This window comes from Pectinophora gossypiella, chromosome 20 (genome assembly GCF_024362695.1).
Source record: "Pectinophora gossypiella chromosome 20, ilPecGoss1.1, whole genome shotgun sequence".
Classification (NCBI taxonomy): domain Eukaryota; kingdom Metazoa; phylum Arthropoda; class Insecta; order Lepidoptera; family Gelechiidae; genus Pectinophora; species Pectinophora gossypiella.
The window spans coordinates 2328522-2349308 of NC_065423.1; the positions used below are offsets into that span (position 1 = coordinate 2328522).

General features: G+C 41.4%; 1 protein-coding gene across 2 annotated transcripts in view; it reads left to right on the forward strand.

Annotated features, from left to right (window-relative positions):
• The first annotated feature begins 308 nt into the window (after positions 1–308).
• The window catches only part of LOC126375872 (proline dehydrogenase 1, mitochondrial), a 50829-nt gene continuing 30350 nt past the window's right edge, over positions 309–20787 (forward strand). For both annotated transcript variants that reach the window (XM_050022943.1, XM_050022944.1), the window contains exons 1-2: positions 309–595; positions 18347–18468. In XM_050022943.1, the coding sequence (XP_049878900.1) occupies positions 392–595; positions 18347–18468 (326 nt within the window). In that variant the 5' untranslated portion in view covers positions 309–391. The remainder of the gene's footprint in view (positions 596–18346; positions 18469–20787) is intronic.

Consider the following 20787-nt stretch of genomic DNA (forward strand, 5'->3'; position numbering starts at 1 on the left):
ACAGGTCGCTGAAGGTTTTTGAACTCAAGTTATCGCTTACATAACCCTAGCGAAGTCCATCGAAGGTTACAAGGATTACGTAACCACTGCAGATATGGTTACTGTGGATTTACGTAAGGCCAATACTTTGTTAACGTCTGAGAATGTTAAATGCCGGTGTTTTGTTTAAAAAAGTTTAAAAGAGATCGTTCGAAATGGGTTTATCTGCACGAGCACGCTACGTTTCGCGCTCCGTGCGGCCAATGGCGGCGCGCGGTCGCGACACACCTCCGGGTAAAATTGGACCGTGCGCGCGCAGACCGGCGGTATCGAGCGTCACGTCAGTGTCAGTTGTCAGTCGGCACCCGGGGACGGCGCGCGTGCCCAGCGGACAGTGAACAGTGCGCGGAAGATGGCTTTGCTCAGGAGACTGGCTGTTACCGCGCCGAGGAGCGTGCGCGCCCTCTCTGCGGCCCCTCCGCCCCGTGACGACCTCGACCTTTCCTTCAACAACCCCAAAGATGCCTTCAAGAGCAAGAAGACCAGCGAGCTCGTCCGCGCCTACCTCGTCTACCAGATCTGCTCGATCAACTGGGTGGTCGAGAACAACGACATGGTGAGTCGATCGATCAGCTCTTACGTAACGAGACAATACAACGCCGGTTGGAAATAGCTCCGAAATTACCGACATTGCCGTCCTTGAAGGCAGTCAGGTAATGAATGATGAGTGAAGTTGCGTTCGGATGCGGTATTTTTTGCTCGTGATCTGTGCGGTGGGTTGGAAACTAGTATAAAACAGTGTACAGTAAAAAGTTAATGGCAAGATGCAGTTTGACGTTGCAGTAATCGATAACAGGATAACATGGACGTCGGATTGAATCGTGAGGAATGAATGGGGGAATAGGCAGAATGGATTTTTGATCGGTCGGTGAGCGAGGGCGCATGCGTGCTCGCTCGGCAGACGTCGGCCAGACACCTGCTATGCCGGGTGCAGGCAGCTTTACTGCAATATCACATGCCTTGTGACTGTAAATATAAGAACAAGCAGTACTTCAAAAAACGTAACGCATGCCACAAATGATACGAGAGTCGAGCTGAATTATTTCGACACGCGCCTGTATTGGACGCTAATGAATTTTAACTCGATAGATCTACCTACGTCTTAGTTTATAAAGTAAAAATGGAGGTTATTTTATTTCATATCATAGCATCACGCTTGTATCTCCAATGGGGCAGGCAGTAGGTAATACACCCACTCATAATAGGGGGCGAGCCTATAACCACATAATGTCTAATATCTATGATTCAAACATGAATTCAAACCAAATTCAAAATCGAATTCAGTGGTTTTGTGCTCGAGCCGGGATTCGAGTTAATGTGATATGGTTTCAAAGTGTATACATATTACCTAGTAGTCGTGACCGTAGCTAACTAATTAGGACAATGAGTAAATTTCTTTATTACCAATATAGAAGGAGTAGGTATCTACCTATACGGGCTGGTTGATAAAGTTTTTTACCATGAAAGAATGTAGGTAGGTACCTACATTGTTGCCTACTTAGGCATATTGTTCACGACTCGATAAAAGGTATGTCTTGCGAATAGGAAAGTAACTACAGCTACCTACTTAGTAAAATATCATAAAAACTAATATATCTATATATCATCATCATCATCTATCTCCCTAGCATTATCCCGTTTTTCACAGGGTCCGCTTACCTAACCTGAAGATTTGACAGGTCCAGTTTTTTACAGAAGCGACTGTCTGTCTGACCTTCCCGCGCGAAGGGAAAAACTAGCCCATTAAAGGTTACACATACCTCTGAAAATGCATTTCTCAGGAACATAGGTTTCCTCACGATGTTTTCCTTCGCCGCTGAGCACGTGATAATAATTTATGATCCAAACATGAATATAGGTACCTACATAAACTGCCTATATATGTCCCACTGCTGGGCACAGGCCTCCCCTCAATCAACCGGAGGGGGTATGGAGCATACTCCACCACGCTGCTCGGGTTGGTGGAGGTGTTTTTACGGCCAATAGCCGGGACCAACGGCTTAACGTGCCCTCCGAAGCACGGAATCATCTTACTTTTTCGGACAATCAGATGACTTAAGCCTAAAAAGACCTTACCAAACAAAGGACAGTCTCACACAGTGATTTCGACAATGTCCCCATCGGGAATCGAACCCGGACCTCCAGATCGTGAGCGTAACGCTCTAACCACTAGACCACGGAGGCTGTTAGGTACCTATATATCATAAAAAATACATCATTTTGCAGGCAGGTACACAATTACATAGTATCGTCTCATAGTACTGATTATTATTATTATACCTACGTACAGTTTAGCACAATGGATAATAATAATAATAAGAGACTTTATTGCAAACAAATTTACAAGACATTTACAGGATAAACTTATTCTAAGGTGGCCAAAGGCGGCCCACCATGTGAAGCACCGATGCCGTGCGTGTGTGTGTGTGTGTGTGTGTGTTTGTGATGTTAATTGATAGTAATGTATACTAAATATTATTATAATGATCATTTGAACCTCCTGTTATGTCCCATACAGTCACGTGGCATGATGGTTGCTAGTCAGTCTCGTATCTTTGAGACAGATAGCCATGACCTTTTTTTGACGAGAGTTTTTTTTTAAATAAAATGGATGGGTCTGGATCATAAATGTTTATCACGTGCTCAGCGGTGATGGAAAACATCGTGAGGAAACCCACGTTCCCGAGAAATGCATTTCGGAGGTGTGTGACTTAACCTATTGCGGGTGTTCCCTTCGTCGGTTGGAAGGCCAGACAGGCAGTCGCTTCTATAAAAAACTGGACCTGGCAAATCTTTAGGTTAGGTAAGCGGACAAAAAAAACGGGATAACGCTAGGGAGATGATGATAGTGAGCCCCATTTTCCTTCTAGGTCTTCCTCTGCCAGCCCTACCAACACCTTCGCCTTTTTTTTGAATATTGAATATATATACCGCTTTCGTAATCCTATTATCCTTCATTGTCTGTACTCTACGCGTCCAAACCAACTTAACATTATTTGCTCACACAACAAAGTGATCATCTAAGCGTTCCGTTTTTCTTTCTGAGGTATAGAACTCTAAAAAAGTATAAGAATTCTCTTTTATTCATTGTAAAATTGTACTTACAAAATAACGCGGCCACAAATTGTAAAACCACGAGAGAGCTGTTAAATTTATTGATACCTTAACAACCATTTCTCTGTTGTTAACACGTGTTCGAACATATGTGTAGGTGTGTGTACCTACGTACCTACCTACACGTACATAACAGCATAAGCTCACGACTATATTCCTAATTGGGGTAGTCAGAGATACTATAACCCTAGAACTGAGTACGGTCACGAGCATTAATACGTATACACTTTGGTACCATGTCACATTAACTTTTTTGACAAATTCAACTGTAAGTATCACTAAATGTCAAATATGTTAGTGCGACACAGTCCTAAAGTGGGTACATTATATTGCTCATGACTGTACCTGCGCTACACCGACCTTTTAGTTAGACTAACGTGATGGGGGTGAGCGTTGATCTTCTTCTATCGTGTGGGTTGCGAGGTGGAGTACCAACCTCATCACCCCTGGTGTCAGGGTTACTATTGACCCGCCAAAGGCTCCTGACATGGTTCATGTAACGACTACTTATTTGCATCAGTAAGTAGTAACCGGGACCAACGGCTTAACGTGCCTTCCGAAGCACGGGTCATCTTACTTTCGGACAATCTGGTGATCTGCCAGTAATGTTCTAACCAAACTAGGGACCACAAAGTAATGTTTGTGATATGTCCCCACCGGGAAGCGAATCCGGGACCCTGTATGCCTGTATCAAGAGACCCCGGAAGCCACCTCACAACCCCCATGATAGACGAAATTGTTTGTCTTTATTCCCGGACATTATTTAGGTGGTTCACGCGAACCCCATTAGGGAATTCAGGCGTGAGTTTATGTATTTATGAACTATAACGTTGTTTTATTTGTTATCACATGTGTGCATTGTCAACGAACTCAGCCGGCATTCCTCGAGATTCGAGATCATCTTCGGGCTAAAACAAACCAGATTTTTCTTATCTTAAAACTAAACTGTCTTAAAGATGAATTACTTGAAGATAACAATGTGTGCTTACTAAATATGTAGTTTAATCGCTTACACATTGAGATATACAACAGAGTGGTTAGAAAGGCCACATTGAAGCAATTCATCTAAAAAGCAATATTGCTATTCGACATTCGTTGACATTGAGCACTTACTTTTGTATTATATACGTACTTACGTCAAATTGCAATATTGCTTTTTTAGATGAGTGATTTAATCCGGCCTTTTTGGACCCAACTACGTAAACTCGAAAGTCCTAAGAAGATATGTTATTTAATTCCTAACTTAACATAAGCTCACGACTGTATCCCAACAGGGTTAGTCAGAGGTACATCCTGTAGAGTACACCTTTTGCATACTGCCATGATTTTGCTCGCCAACACATCATCACTCTGTACAGGCAGACCGTCCTGCCTTGACTGACTGTCTGTCTTGCTCTGTATTCAGATGACGTATGCGCCCGAGACAAGGATAGCAATATCAATACACTACACATCCATCGCAAGATGAACTTAGTACCTACGCTTCACTGAGCTTTCTGTAAGACCAACGTGATAGGTAGTGAGCTGTTGTGCCGTCTATAATGGTCGACCGGGAGCGAACCGCCGACTGCCTAACGTACCCTGTTGGTGTCAGATCTGGCAATCCCCGTTGCTTAGGTATTGTTGATTATATGGCGCATAGCAACGGGGTTGTAAAGTAAGGTTTTTTACATTATTATAATTTTGTGTTCTTTTACTTTATTATACGTTAATACTGAGTTGGTCATCTTTGCATTGGGGGTTGCTAGATCTCCAGAGTTGGTCATCTTTGATTTCGCTCGCTAACATACCCTTCGAAGCACAGAATCATATCGTTTTTGCAATTTCAGCGTGGCCAAACCAGGTGCAGTCTCACAGTGTTTTTTGTTAGACGTGTGGGGAATCGAACCCAGAACTCAACGCATTCTCGTCGAACTATCGTTGAGTCCAGTGACCATGAAAGCCGTTAATCACTTGTATACATAGCAATAGTCATAAAGTGATTCATACGTTATATTATACAATTAACGTTTTACAATCGTCCACGTGAATATACCGTAGTATGTCTGTCGTATGTCTGTGCGTAAGCCGTTTAATCTCCGAACTAGCTCAGATAACAATCTTTGCATCACACATCGCTAATTTAAGAGCCACATTCTTCTCGGTGTAGCATTCTCAATGCTACTTTTTAGGGAAAAATAGGACAGTGTTTTCCTTCTTGCCTTCCGTAACACATTACTCTGTATGACACGAGTGGGATGGCACCCAAAGTAGTCTATTTCAGAGCCGTACTAGGACTCCTGTCCTCCGCCTCTGGATAGTACTGAAAGTTACTGTTGTCCTCTGTCAGGTTCCAGGTTACAGTTCCTGTGACTCACCTCTTCCGTCCTGCATTGCCATTCACGTGGTTCCCAACTCCGTCTTTGCAACCGTTGAGGTCTTCACCCGTATCCCTGGGCAAGGGTTATACGTTATACCCCGTAGGTCTGGGTCCCTATCTGAACTTAGCCTCCGTCTCACTCCGGCCTACTGAAGTAGGTAACAGGCGCCCATTCCGCTGCAAGGACGCGCCGAAAATGGATATCACATGCTTTCCAGGATGCGTGCCTGGTTTATGGCAATAGGCTCGCCCCCTAGCTGGCGAGAAGCGGGTGTATATACTATACTCCTAAGTCTACCCCTTCGAGGATATAGGCGTGATGCTTGTTCTGATTCCATAACAAAGAGTTTGATTTATTCGCGCGTGCGTCCGCGGTTATGAGTGGGCGACATCATCTGAGAGGGTCACTCGTACAATGGCCATTTCATTCATAGTTAATGACGTCATGGTTTAGTGGATGGAAAGATTCCAGACGAGATCACGCCTATTTCCCGTTGGGGTAGGCAGAGACCATGGAACCACCTTCGCTTCCTCCACTCTCATCAAAATGCTTCATTGTATGCTCGCCGGTTTGACATTTAAGCCCAAAGGGGGCCCAGAAAGAAAACCCAGAGGGGGTGAGGTACAAATTGGTGCGGGGCGAAGGGTTACCGTTCCATACGTTTTATTATTCTTTATTCTATGGTCACGGGCAAAAACCAGTATGCGCAACGAAATACATCAAAAAACTGGATAGAACTGGATATATCGTGTTTGTTCAACTTTTTAGTGACAATTTGGATAACATCCAAGCACGTGCTATTGTGAACGTAGGTAAGAATTTGACAATCACGCAAGTGGAGAATATTGAGGAAAATTTTTATATACGTCGATGCTACGGTCGATTTGCAAACTAAAATAGTGACGTTCTATAAATGCCAGTCTTATGAGTGTAGGTATGTAAGAAATCAAACCTTTCATTGACTCGAGTAGGGACATTTTTGCGGTCGAGATTTCCAGGCACAACTAACTAAACAATGAGGTTTGGCTTTTAAAAGAACATTCGGTCTTACGACTTTAATAATTTCATAATTTTATAAATAAATATAGGTCACACAGGCAGTCGCTTCTGTAAAATACCAGACCGGTCAAACCTTCAGGTTAGGTAAGCGGACCCTGTGAAAACGGAATAATGCTAGGGAAATGATGATTATACATAAATCATCATCATCCTAGCGTCATCCCGTTTCTTTTTGATTTGACAGGTCCGGTTTTTTACAGAAGCGACTGCCTGTCTGACTTTCCAACCTCGGAAGAGAACACCAGCACAATATGGGCTAGGTCACATATACCTCTGAAATGCATTTCGGGGAATGTGGGTTTCCTCACGACGTTTTTCTTCACCGCTGAGCTCGTGATAATCATTGACGATCCATAAACATGAATTCGGAATCAAATTCGAAAATCATTGGTTTAGGCCTGTGCTGCGATTTGAACCTGCGACCTCTAATTGAGAGTCAAGCGTTCTACAAACTGAGCTACTACGCTCCATATACATGGGCTGATGATATAAATAAATAAATCCCACTCGTCCCCAACTATGTATTATACTTAATACGTAAAACAAACATTTTACAGACACTGGTTCTTAGCAGTTCGGAGAGTTTTTACAGCCTTGAGATAATTTAATCCATATCTTGATTGTATTTAAACTTTTCAGTTAGAAACAGACTCTAAATATGCATCTTTATAATCTTTGTACTAATTAAGTTGTAAAACAGTTATACAATGGATTATTACTTCTGTATATTACTTAATCTAATCAAACTCACGCTTACCGCAGCGTGATATCGTTCCCATCTTTTTTTATATGGGCCGTGAGGTCGATGACCGACCTTACCAAAAAACCTGGTGGTACACATACTACTATTAACTATTAAAACGGTAAGTTTGTATGTGTCTGTCTCTTTGTTCGTCTTTCACGGCAAAACGAAGCGAGGTATTGACGTGATTTTTTAAGTGGAGATATTTGAAGGGAAGGAGAGTGACATAGGCTATATATTGTCTCTTTCTAACCCCCCATTTCTCTAAAATAGGGGATGGAAGCTTGTATGGCGCATTTCGCATTTTTCAAGGTAGAAAGCTAAAATTGGTATGCGGAGTATTTGTGAATAACCAAAAAAATAGTGCATCATTTTATGTGGAAATCAGCCCCCAACTTCTGCAACTCAACTTTTCGCAGATTTCAAGGTCGAAAGCTAAATTTTGGTACATTAGTAGAGGGGAACCTTTTTTTTTGACGTGACTTATTGTAGATTTTCCGCAGATGGCATTAACTACTTGGCCAGGCAGGAACTGTGTTACCCTGAATTGAACGCAAAAGCTAGTTTTATAAGTAATAATAATAAAAATAATCCGTTTTGAATGTTAGCAACCGTACTTTAAATATTCCTGAAAACTACCTAGTTCAAGAACTGAAGGTGCTAATTTCACATAATTTGTAATTAGCATATTTATTTAGCACTCGTTTAAAAGCATTTAACACTTGAAAAGGGAAAACGTTATGTCGTCATGACTAACTGTTTATTCCTCATACACTCCAGTAGGACTAACATGCGTAATGGCATGCGCATGGCGTTGCCTTTGGGCATAGAATAAGGAATAATACTACGTATAGAACGGCAACTCTCCACTCCCCACCAGCGTCTGAGCTAGGTTTACCTCAACCCTGGTGACATCGTAACGAATACTAAAGGAGATGATTCAGACCTTGTTTCTCAACGGAAAATTCCACCAGATATCAACTCAGAATCATGGTCTGAATCATCCCTCAAAAGTTTTCGTTACGATGTCACTAACACCCTGTATTGGTACTTAACTTACCTTTTAAGTAATTTCTTCAAATCCATACAGATATTTCTTGTCAAATCATTTCATTGTCTTTTAATCCGTATATTTTTTACATATTTCGATAACATGTAGGTATGAGAGGGACGGAAGAAATTTCAAGAGTACCTATCATATTGACACCATGGTGGCGCGACCACCTATGAGAGTTACTTAATATTATTTGCTATGAACCTTTTCAGACCCATTTAGTTACTTCCAATCCCCAAAAGAATTTTCGAGTATAATTCGAGTTTCCGCTAGTAATATTATCTATCCCGATATCCCGTCAGATAATGGAGTTCTGATTAATTCCGTCCATTATTTACCGAGGCGAGATTAAAATCCCTCCGCTCAAAGGGAACGACAACTATCGAGTATTAAATAGAAATGTTATTTTGAAAAAGTAAGATGATTCCGTGCTTCGGAGGGCATGTTAAGCCGTTGGTCCCGGCTATTAGCCGTAAAAACCGCTCCACCAACCCGCAGTGGAGCAGCGTGGTGGAGTATGCTCCATAGCCCCTCCGGTTGATTGAGGGGAGGCCTGTGCCCAGCAGTGGGACGTATATAGGCAGTTTATGTATGTTATTTTACTATGTATAGGAGGAACATCTAGTACCCACTGAAATAATGTAACATGTAAGTCCGTAGTCGTTACTTGAGGCATGTCAGGGGGCTATAGCGGCTATACCTATACAAAGAATATAATAGAATATCAAAATGTGCCAAGTTTGGTGGCGAACTTTCATGTTATTTTTTCGTGTAAAATTGGGTTCCGGCATGAAAAAGGATAGTTCTAGCTACGAGGTAACTTGTTCCTCGAGGAACAAGAACATCCTGTTTCATGTCGGAACCCAATTTTGATATTCACCCAATTATCGACCATAGTGATAAAACTATCTATAAAATAAATAAACATAAAATATTGTTATACAATTGAGTAATTTAGCTGCCTAATATCAGTTTTCAGATAGTTAATCCCATGCATTCATATCTTACAAATAATCACTAACCTTATTAAAACCTTTTTTGCAAAGTTTCTGTTTAACTACTGTCTTAAAACAGTTGAAAGGCAAAGTCAGTGGGATTTCTGTTTTGTTTGTAATTAATTTTGTATTCTTGTGTGTGCAGTAAAAGATCTACTGCTGAATTATTGCGAAACCAAAATTAACAGGTGTACCGGTTTATTAAAAATAATACAATTTTGTGCAATAAAACTCGTTTAGGCTAAAAACATCAGTCAATGAACTTGTCCACCATAATTGCTCCAGGGACGGCCGCTGTCAGTCAGCGCCTCCAAAATGGGGAATAAACTGACGGAGTTCGGAAGTCCCGGGTTCGAATCCCGGTGTGGACATATCACAAATCACTTTCAGATCCCTAGTTTGGTTAGGACATTACATACATTACAAACCGCTTTTATTGATGACGTCACAGGACAGTATTACCATAAAAACTCCAAAAAATCCTTCGTTTTGACGTTTCGTAAAAAATAGTTCATTTGACTAGGCTGAAAAGTAGCCTATTATTAAGATACACATTACAATATCCTCACATAACACGTAATCACAATATACAACACGACAATTTCAATTGAATACTTTTTAATAAGAAGTAGGTACTACTATATGCATTTTATTGATAAGGAAAACAACGATATTTCCTGTAAATATGACAATTAGTTACTGGATTTTCCCGTTATGATGAAAATTATTTTGTTCAGCGGTGATTCGGTCATAACTCTCTAACTTCACACACTACACAGACTACAGGACAGATATATAGTACGTCGCCTAGCGCGAAAGAGACAAGAGATATGTCACTAACCATGCTACGTTTTTTTATAATAATAATGGTGCTAATTCCTGTAAATACCATCTAATTTTATTTTAAGTTATATCTGTCATTTTCTTATCCGCCGAAAAGGAAAGGGGTATAACTTAACACATTTCTATCATGACCCCCCTCGCGGGAAACAACCGCGCCGCCGAATTATATCGAGGGTTTCGACCAATAGACGCAGCGAACGCTATCTACGTAGATAAACGTCGCACGGCTATTGATCGAAGCCCTCGATATAATTTAAGAATAAGAAGAATTAACTTTATTCCCAAAACAGTGAAGGTTACAAATGTACTTACTTACATAAATTAAGATTAACAATATGCCTTCAACTAGTGAAATCAGTTACTTTTTACGAAACATCAAAACACGAAATTACTATGGAATTTGTTTGAAAAAGCACACTGTGACGTCATAGAAAAACGTGATGAAATGTCGGACTTATTATTACGTTTTTCTTCTTTAAAATTTATAAATAGGTTAAATAGAAAAAAGAAAATGTTTTTCGTTAGTTTTACATGTGCCTTTATTTAGTCATTAGAATTTGATAATTAATCTTGAACCTAATACTCGACCTAATTTATGATTAGTAGGTAGCTAACATTGCCCAGGGAAATGGATTTGACTCAGCATATTGTTGCTAAGACTATGGTACGTAATTTCACGGCGTGGAACCCGTGTCGAGGGGGCTAAGGCTTTTAGTCTAATTCTAAATTATTGATTGTTTTTATATTTTACCGCGATACGGCTTGTCACTTATCACGTTGGTCTAACAGAAAGCTTGGCGAGGTGCGGGTACTTAGTTCGTCTTGCGATGGATGTACGGTCACGAGCATTAATATGTATACACTTTGGTACCATGTCACATTAACTTTTTTGACAAATTGAACTGTAAGTCTCACTAAATGTCAAATATGTTAGTGCAACAGAGTCCTAAAGTGGGTACATTATATTGCTCATGACTGTACCTCTTGACTACCCCACTTGCTTTTACATTTTGTATTTTTTTCTCTTTTCATTGGTTATTTTATTTGGCGCCTTCAAGCCGAACTACTAACTACGACTCTGCCCAAAAGACCAGTTTTGTAACATTTTCCCCACCCCACTCGTTAAACTTTAACTCCAAAATTCGACCTAATACTGAAGGACAGGAGTTCAGTTTGACGTGGAAGAAAACTGCGGGGCGTTTCTATAGTAACGGATACGCAGACCATGTATTTAGGTTAACAATCCCTACCGGGGTAGGTAGGAAATTCTACAATTAAATCATAACAACATAACATAAGCTCACGACAATACCCCCATTACTACCCAGTCAGAGGTACCATAACCTTACCGAGCTTTCTCTTAGATCAACGTGATAGGTGAAGAGCCGTATCGCCGCAAAATGTAAAAGCGATCAAAGTAATTTGGAATTAGACCAAAAGCCTCAGCCCCCTCGACACGGGTTGCACGCCGCGAAATTACGTACCATAGCACAGTCTTAGCAACAATATGCTCAGTCAATCCCATTTCCCTGGGCAGTGTTAGCTACCTACTAGTCATTAGTCGTATACTTATGGTTCAAGATAAATTATGAAATTCTGATTATTACTAAATAAAGGCATAATTATGTAAAACCAACGAAAAACAGTTTCTTTTTTCTATTTAAGTAACCTATTTATAAATATTAAACAAGAAAAACGTAATAAGACCAAAGTGATAGGTGGTGAGTCGTATCTCCATTTGTTCGGCCAAGTAGTTAATGCCATCTGCGGAAATCTACAATAAGTCACGTCGAAAAAAAAGACCCGTATCTCCGTCTATAATTGGCAGTCTGCAATAAAATCACGTAAAAAATACAAAAGTATAAGAGGTTTTTAAGATACGGTGAATGTGTGTACGTATGAACATTTAGTGTGATCCAATGTTATCCAAAACCAGCCCCGCACTACACTATCGATGTAGAAGCGACGATACTGCAGCTTTTGACCAATAAACCCAGGTAATCGACCTAGTTTTCCCTTCGGCTTGAAAGGTCAGATGGCAATTGTGTTGTAAAAACCCGGTACCTGTCAATTTCTTCGGGATCGGTTGGCCCCGGAATGAAACAAGGAATAATACTACGTAGGTATAGAACAGCAACTCTCCGCTCCCCACCAGTGGCTGAGATAGGTTTATACCATCGTATGAGCATCAGACGTCACACACACAAATGCGCGTGTACGATAACGTCAATGTGTAGTGTCTGTGTAAACGTTGGTCCCGGCTGCATTAGCAGTCGTTAATAACCACCAATCCGCACTGGGTCCGCGTGGTGGTTTAAGGCCCGATCTCCCTATCCATCTATAGGGAAGGCCCGTGCCCCAGCAGTGGGGACGTTAATGGGCTGGTGATGTGATGATGCTTCTGCCATCTTCTATCGTGTGAGTTGTGAGGTGGATTACCAACCTCATCAAACCTGGTGTCAGGGTTACTATTGAGCCGCCAAAGGCTCCTGATATGTCCATGTAACGACTACTTACATCAGTAAGTAGTAACCGTGACCAACGGCTTAACGTGCTTTCCGAAGCACGGATCATCTTATTTTTTGGACAATCAGGTGATCAGCCAACCAAACTAGGGAGCAGAAAGTGGTTTCTGTGATATGTCTCCACCGGGATTCGAACCCGGGACCTCCGGATCGTGAGCCCAACGCTCAACCACTAGACCACGGAGCCCGTTAAAAAATAAAGTAATAATAATGAAGATAATAATAAAGCGGACATAGTGAGAACAATTCCGTGGTGTCTGCGTATCCCCGTGTGAAATAGGCGTGTGGTTATGTATGTATGCAGTTCTATTAATTGTTTTAACCACAGCTTATGATAGATCCTAACGAACCTACTTACTTTCTCAAAACATATACATATGGGATATAAACTATTTTGCAGCTAAAACAATAGTTATTTCTACTTTCTTTATCGACCATTGATTTATACAATAAATTATTTCATAATCTGTGATCTGTCCCTACACACGACGTGTCTGTTTGTCGTGTGGACATGTCCTAAGAAAACGTTCAGTACGATCTTCTCTGAACCGGCGAGCGTGTATGAAACGATTAATGAATGACGAGGAAGCAAGAGAAGTGTGTCAGGATTGAAGCAAATTGAATTCGATAGTCTCTGCTTTCCCCGGTGGGAAATAGGCGTGAGTTTATGTATTTCGGACAACTGTAGGCTGTAATATCTTAACTGTACTAGGGATCACAAAGTGATTTTTGTGATGTGTCTCCACCGGGATTCGAACTCGGGACCTCCGGATCGTGAGCCCAAACGCTCAACCACTGGACCACAGAAGCCTTTAAACAATTTGATACTTTCCTGGGATGAACCTAAGTTGAATTGAGGTCGTAGGTTTAAATCCCAGCACGGGCCTAAACCAATCATTTTCGAAGTCTTGTTTGGATCATAATTTATCATCACGTGTGATCAACGGTGAAGGAAAACATCTTGAGGACACCTACATCCCAAGAAATACATTTTGGAGGTATGTGACCTAACCTGAATCGGGTTTGGGCTGGGTCGGAAGGTCAGACTGGCCTACAAAACAGACCTAGCTAGTAAATCTTCAGGTTAGGTAAGTGAACCCTGTGAAAACGGGATAACGCTAGGGAGATGACGATAGATAGTATGTCCTTGTCCAGGTGACGCGATTTATACGCGTTTTCATACCACAGAGTACTTAACATCGTACAGATAAAGACGCACATCTCCAAGCATGCAGGGATCTATAAAGTAATCAAATTACTCTGTGGCGACAAAACGCGAGTAAATCGCGCCTTCCGAGCAAGGTCTCAAACCTCAAACAGCGTACTTCAGCGCAGGATCTCCAAGTGTCGACCGGAATAACATAAATTGGCATGATCCGTGTCCCTCTGCGGTTAGTAAAGGTTTACGCACACCTAGATTTGTCGCAGGAGACGCACGCGCCAAGTCCCCGTATTTTGTGACAACATGCAAGTCGTGTGGCGCGGATAGGTGCGCGACGTTACTTACGATTTCACACAACGTAACGTTAACACGTCACACTGATGGGGAATTATGGCGTTGATAGCTACTCCCCGAACGGCGATTCCTGCTACGGCGGCGCGGCGAATCTCTTTACGGCGAGTCTCTCAACGTCGCGTGTCTCTTGGCGCGTTCGCTTTATTTTTCTCTACGTCTATCGATATTTTTTGTATAGCGTGATTAAAATTGTGTTTCGAACTGACAGATGCGACAAGCCGAAAACTAGGCAATCAACCGGAGTGGAGTTCTCGCGGAATTCGGACTCGCCGTAAAGAGACTCGCTGTAGCGGGAATCGCCGTTCGGGAAGTCGCTATCAACGCCACAATTCGGGTTGATGAGTTGTTAGGGATTTCATATTATAAACTTCGTCGCATCTCGGTGCGCGTTCACCTTAACTCGTAGTTGGCGGCTCTCCAACCGGGTCAGCCGAAACTTCTAGACCGATCGGCAACAATAGCTGTTAAAGATTAAGCTTAGGATTACTCCTCGCGTGTTTTGGAGTCAAGCTTAGTTATTAGGACCCCGCCAAAAGATTATAATACGTGGCTGACTTTGCTAAATGACATATCTGTATTTTTATTCTAAAGTGATTTGTGTCTTATTGAAAATTGTAATAGGTGCAAATCAGTTTCGCCAAAATTTGCAGATACGTCAGTTCGCGATATCAGCGACGAATAGTTCGAAAGCAAAAGTGAAGTACTGTAGACAGTACTAGTGGGGACAGCATCTCTCTGCCTCCTTACTACTGGGGGTCTAAAAACGCCACATTAAAGACAATATTGCAATTTGACATTTGCGCATAAAAAAGTAAGTGCGCTATGTCAACGAATGTCGAATAGCAAAATTGCTTTTTAGATGAATCTTCAATATGGCCGTTTTGAGTAAACCCACTAACCCACTTTCAAAATCAGAACATTTCACCAAAAATGTGTTGGCCAGTGTTACCTATTATGATAAATGTTCAAATCAGCCTTTACGTGGGTGTTGGGTTACAATTTATTCGTTCAAGTTCATGACAAAGTCAAGGTTGCGCCTGCGACTCGGTGGCCGCTATTCGCTGCGCTTGCGCCTGTGTCTGGCACTGACGATCCCAAGGTCATCACGGCTCAGGGCATCTCGTACCGCTTAGAACAAAGTAGCTACCTACTTAAGTACACAGATATGTACTTACTGGAACTGTTTGACTACATATTTATCTATTTATTTATCTCATAATTACAACTATAATACCCAATACTGTACAAGTAAGACTTAATGCGAAAGGTCTTTTTGCAAATGGGACCTTATGCGTTTGGGACTATGTACATATGGGACTACAATATGCGTATGGGACTATATTATGCTTATGGGATAAGTGCGTTTGGGACTATGTGCGTTTGGGACTATGTGCGTATGGGACTATGTGCGTATGAGACATAAAGCTCTTACAATTACATTTTGCGAATGGGACTCTTCGTCAAAACCAGCGTCGTTTTATAGTGGAAAGCACGTATGCGCATTTTTCAAAACCTTGCATAATATTGTAATAGGCAGAGGCATATAAAAATAATTGTTACTTGGTAATTGGATCAGATATGTATAGAATTATGTTGCTACCTACCTTTAGGTATTAGTAGTACTTTTACACGGATGAGACGTTCGTTATGTAAAAAATGACGATTCAAAGTCTTACTATGGTACCTACTGAATTAAATATTATTGAATTTGAATTGCTTCTCTTTATTTCGATCAGAATAATAATGGTTGGAAGATGTGTTATGCCTGGGTGAAATAACAAGGGTCATTATTTCTAGCCAAAAACTAAGATAAAAAATATACTTATATATCTCTTTGTTATTCATAAAATTAGAAGGTTAAATAAAGGAAGGCAATATAGTACAGCGCCATCTATATTGTTTTTAGGGAACGTAGCCTGAAAAGTCCCTCAAAGAAGGAACTGGCGGTTTTCTTGAAGAAAATCACACCAGCGGGCTTAGCACCGTAAGCGCGCGACTCTTTCTCGCCTCGACATACGTCACCCGTCACTCTCTCACAGTATTTACACAGAGAGAGACAGACGATCTCTATCGCGGTTTTTCAAAAAGGCGCTTACGAGGTTTTCATTTTAAGGTGACGATATTGCATGGGTCATGAGGCCTGTTACCAATAGTGGGCCATACCTATGTAGGCCGAATTACGTATGCTTAATTCATCTGTCAATCTCTAATTCACCGTTCGCTAAGCTCCTCGTCACTACCTACGTAGTACGTAGGTATGTGTGTGTGTGTAAAGTTGGTAACTGCTTAGTAACAGACGTTACGACTAGACATGTGACTCAACCTTCAAGCGGTTACTAGTGTTGCCCGCTCTGGTGATTTAGAAAGCGGGACAGAGACATAGAATAAGATTAATACTACGCATAGAACGGACTATTGTGAATTTAAGTGTAAACTTAGTTTGGTGTTACCGTTCTAATACTATAGTAATAGTATTCTGTAGTATTATTCCTTAACCTATGCTTTGGTCTCAAATGGCCGTAAACCAGTTCAGTACATATTTTAATAAGATAATTTTACAATCGTCTCAATGCGCATTAACAGTTAGGTCTGTCAAAGTACGTAAAAGACGGAAATACAATAAAATATCAGTCAGTACATCAGTCTAGTATCAGCCGATATTAGGTCGAATGATTTATTTTCTATCCAATAGTACTTACATAAGAATTGGGATGGACAAATCGTCGAGTTGTACCTACCCACAGTCGCCATAGGTACTTAATAAAATAAATAAATAAAATAAATAAATAAATACTTGCAGGCGCTTTTGTTGTTGGTGCCAATTCCGACGGACGGTCTTAGTTACTAAGTAGATAGTCTTAGTCTTATCAAAAAAAGGGCAGTGTCAAAGAGATGTGAACAACGTTCGTCTGGATTCGAAACCGGATCTCCAGAGAACCTTTTAAGCAGTAGACCGTGAAGTTTAAATGATAAAGACAGAATTTTGAAAACCACAATTACACTGTAATTATGAGTTTCTAAATAAGTGTTCTAAGTAAGTAGGTAACATAGAATTCGGGACATCCTGCGTCCCGCGCCGCGCGGCAAGCACTAGTCTACACGCTACAGAAACTATTTTCACACATTTCCGTGAACCGAATACAAATTAAGGAATCTCGTACGTACACAACTTTACCCGGAAACGAAGTGAATAGACCACGTAAAATTATCTTCTTGAAATGCACTAAACACTCAATTTATGTACCTATTTATTTTTCCATGTACTTATGATGATACGGACAATCTTTAATTGGTTCGGTTCCATCGTCAATAAACCGGCGAAAGTACGGTCACGAGCATTAATATGTATACACTTTGGTACCATGTCACATTAACTTTTTTGACAAATTGAACTGTAAGTCTCACTAAATGTCAAATATGTTAGTGCGACAGAGTCCTAAAGTGGGTAAATTATATTGCTCATGACTGTACATGAATGGTCATTCGTGTTATATTTGTATAATCGTTTTTTTATATTCGTTTATAGTATGGGACTATATGCTGAGTTTTTCATATGAGTGTGCGGCAGTGAGTAGATGTGTGCAGTGCGTGTATACCACACCTACAGCCTTCAGTGCTCCCCATTTGTCCAGTCAAGTAGTTAATGGCATCTGCGGCAAATCTACAATAAGTCACGTTAATAAAAAAAAGTGTGAACAGCCTCTGTGGTCTAGTGGTTAGAGCGTCAGGCTCACGATCTGGAGGTCCGGGTTCGATTCCCGATGGGGACATGGTCGAAATCACTTTGTGAGACTGTCCTTTGTTTGGTAAGGACTTTTCAGGCTTGAATCACCTGATTGTCTGAAAAAGTAAGATGATTCCGTGCTTCGGAGGGCACGTTAAGCTGTTGGTCCCGGCTATTAGCCGTAAAAACACCTTCACCAACCCGCAGTGGAGCAGCGTGGTGGAGTATGCTCCATATCCCCTCCGGTTGATTGTGGGGAGGCCTGTGCCCAGCAGTGGGACGTATATAGGCTGTTTATGTACGTATTTTTATTGCTGAATATAATAATTTTACGGAGAATAATAAGATTGTTAACGTTTATTTCTTTGTTCACAGTTGATGAAGAGGCTTCGCCAGGTGGTAGGGCAGCGGCTGTTCGAGATGATAATGAAGGCAACCTTCTATGGGCAGTTCGTCGCGGGAGAAGACCAGGACAAGATCCGACCTACCATTGACAGGTTTGTGCACTTGTCTGGACAAGTAGTGACTGCTCCTGGGTAAACTTCTTTTATCGTGTGGGTTGTGAGGTGGATTACCAACCTCAACAACCCTGGTGTCTGGCTAAACTCATCATTAATTTCAGAACCACGCTCTTGTCGGTGTAGCATTCTCCATGCTACTTTTTTAGGGATAAATAGGGCAGTGGTTTCTCTTTTGCCTTCCGCCCCGCAGTACTCTGTCTGACGCGAGTAGGATGGCGCCCAGAGTAGACTAAACTACGAAAATACCTAAGTACTTATTATTTTCTGTATTATCTAGATAGATAGGTAGATAAAATCTTTATTTATATTTTTTGCTTAATGTCTTACCTGATTACCTTACCGGTTCCAACTGAAAATCAGCGTCATAGTCTAGGCTATGGCATTATGCTGAGATGCAACCGTTTCGACATACATTCATAATTGCATTATTTTGTTTTAATATGTGAAAACAATAAGTATGTCGATTTTTTCTTTCAATCTTTATATTATGTTTATTTCCCGCGGAATATAAATAAGCCCTTTATTGTATGTAACTACGTAGAGTTTTGTCTTTGGCCGATAGGTGCAAAGCACACGATAAAACCTGGTCCCAGATTCTAGCCGACAAGCGCGAGAGGCGACACCGAAATGAAAGGGCCGATTTACCACCTATACCATCTAATAACCCTCAACTACAATGCCAGTCGTGCGGCCGCTACTGTCGCTCTCGCATCGGACTTTACAGCCATTTTAAAAGCTGCCACAGAAACGCTGTTTGAATCATCTGATAAAGATGTAAAGGCCTGAGATGATGACGTAGAGTTAGGGCATTTCGAAAAAACCAACATGATGACTGTATTCTCTCTAACACGATACTCTTTTAATGGGCGATGGGCTGATCATCTGTCACCATATCTCTCTCTCTCACTCTTATGTATACCCACATGACGGTGAGGTTTGCTTATGGCGTCTCACCGTATGATACGGTTCATCATTTCCATTTTAACACTTGGCATCAAAGGTGGCTGCAAGTTGTCTTATTTCTTGTCCCTCTGCACACCTCCTTAAGGACTACGAGCGTGAAACCTATAATGTTGAACATAATCGCCAGCAGACTTTGCCCATCGTCTCACAATTTGAAACGGTATAAAAAAATTGGCCGCTTTTCTCTCAATGAGTCAAGGTGTTTCTTTCCTTTGTAATTTTTGGCAAAGTTTCTGAAGTATGCGGGCCTATATTTAGCCGTTGTTTCTGGTTAGAAACAGTTCCCAACGCCTTTCAAATGCTACTTGGAATCACGTGAAATGTGACGCTGCTTCGTGCCTACCTACCTAAGCGTTTACGCCACAATCGGCGATTAAGCGGAAAGCGAGTTTCCAACTAGTCAAATCACTTTTTACTTAACGTTAAAATACGAAATCACTATGGAATTTGTATGTAAAAGCAACGTGTCAAAATGTCGCGCTTATATTTACATAAATAAGTTAAATATAAAAAAGGAACGTTTTTTGTTACCTTTATGTCTGTCTTTGGAGGAGCTCGGTGGCGCTGGCGCAGCGGTAAACGCGCTCGGTCTGCGATTGTTGAAGTTAAGCAACTTTCGCAAAGGCCGGTCATAGGATGGGTGACCACAAAAAAAAATCATCTCGAGCTCCTCCGTGCTTCGGGAGGCACGTTAAGCCGTTGGTCCCGGCTGCATTAGCAGTCGTTAATAACCATCAATCCGCACTGGGCCCGCGTGATGGTTTAAAGCCCGATCTCCCTATCCATCCATAGGGAAGGCCCGTGCCCCAGCAGTGGGGACGTTAATGGGCTGGTGATGATGATATCTGTCTTTATTTAGTAATCAGAACTTCATAATTTATGTTTGACTTAGGAAACTACCCAACTCCGTAACCCAGTTACACCCCAGACACTCCTTACAAAAATCTGATTCTGACCGTGTACCGCTTAACGCGTATAAGTGTAAGCGAGACACAGTTCGCACTCTCTCCCTTACTCCTTAGCGGTTTACGGCCGTTTAAGACCAAAGTAAGACCCAGAGGGGGTGAGGTCGGCGCCCGATACGAATCGATGCGGGGGGGGGGGAGAGTTACGTATTCTTTGTGCAGATTGTTTATATTTTTGCCTAAACTAATAATAAAGTAAGGAAATAATAAGATGGGAAGTAAGCGGGGAGGGGATAAGGGAATGTTACGTTGGTTTGGATACGTAAAGCGGATGAATGATACTTAAAGCGAAGTGAAAGCAGTATATAAAGCGAAGGTTGTTGGAAATGCTGGCAGAAGAAGACTTAGAAGGACGTACATTGACTAA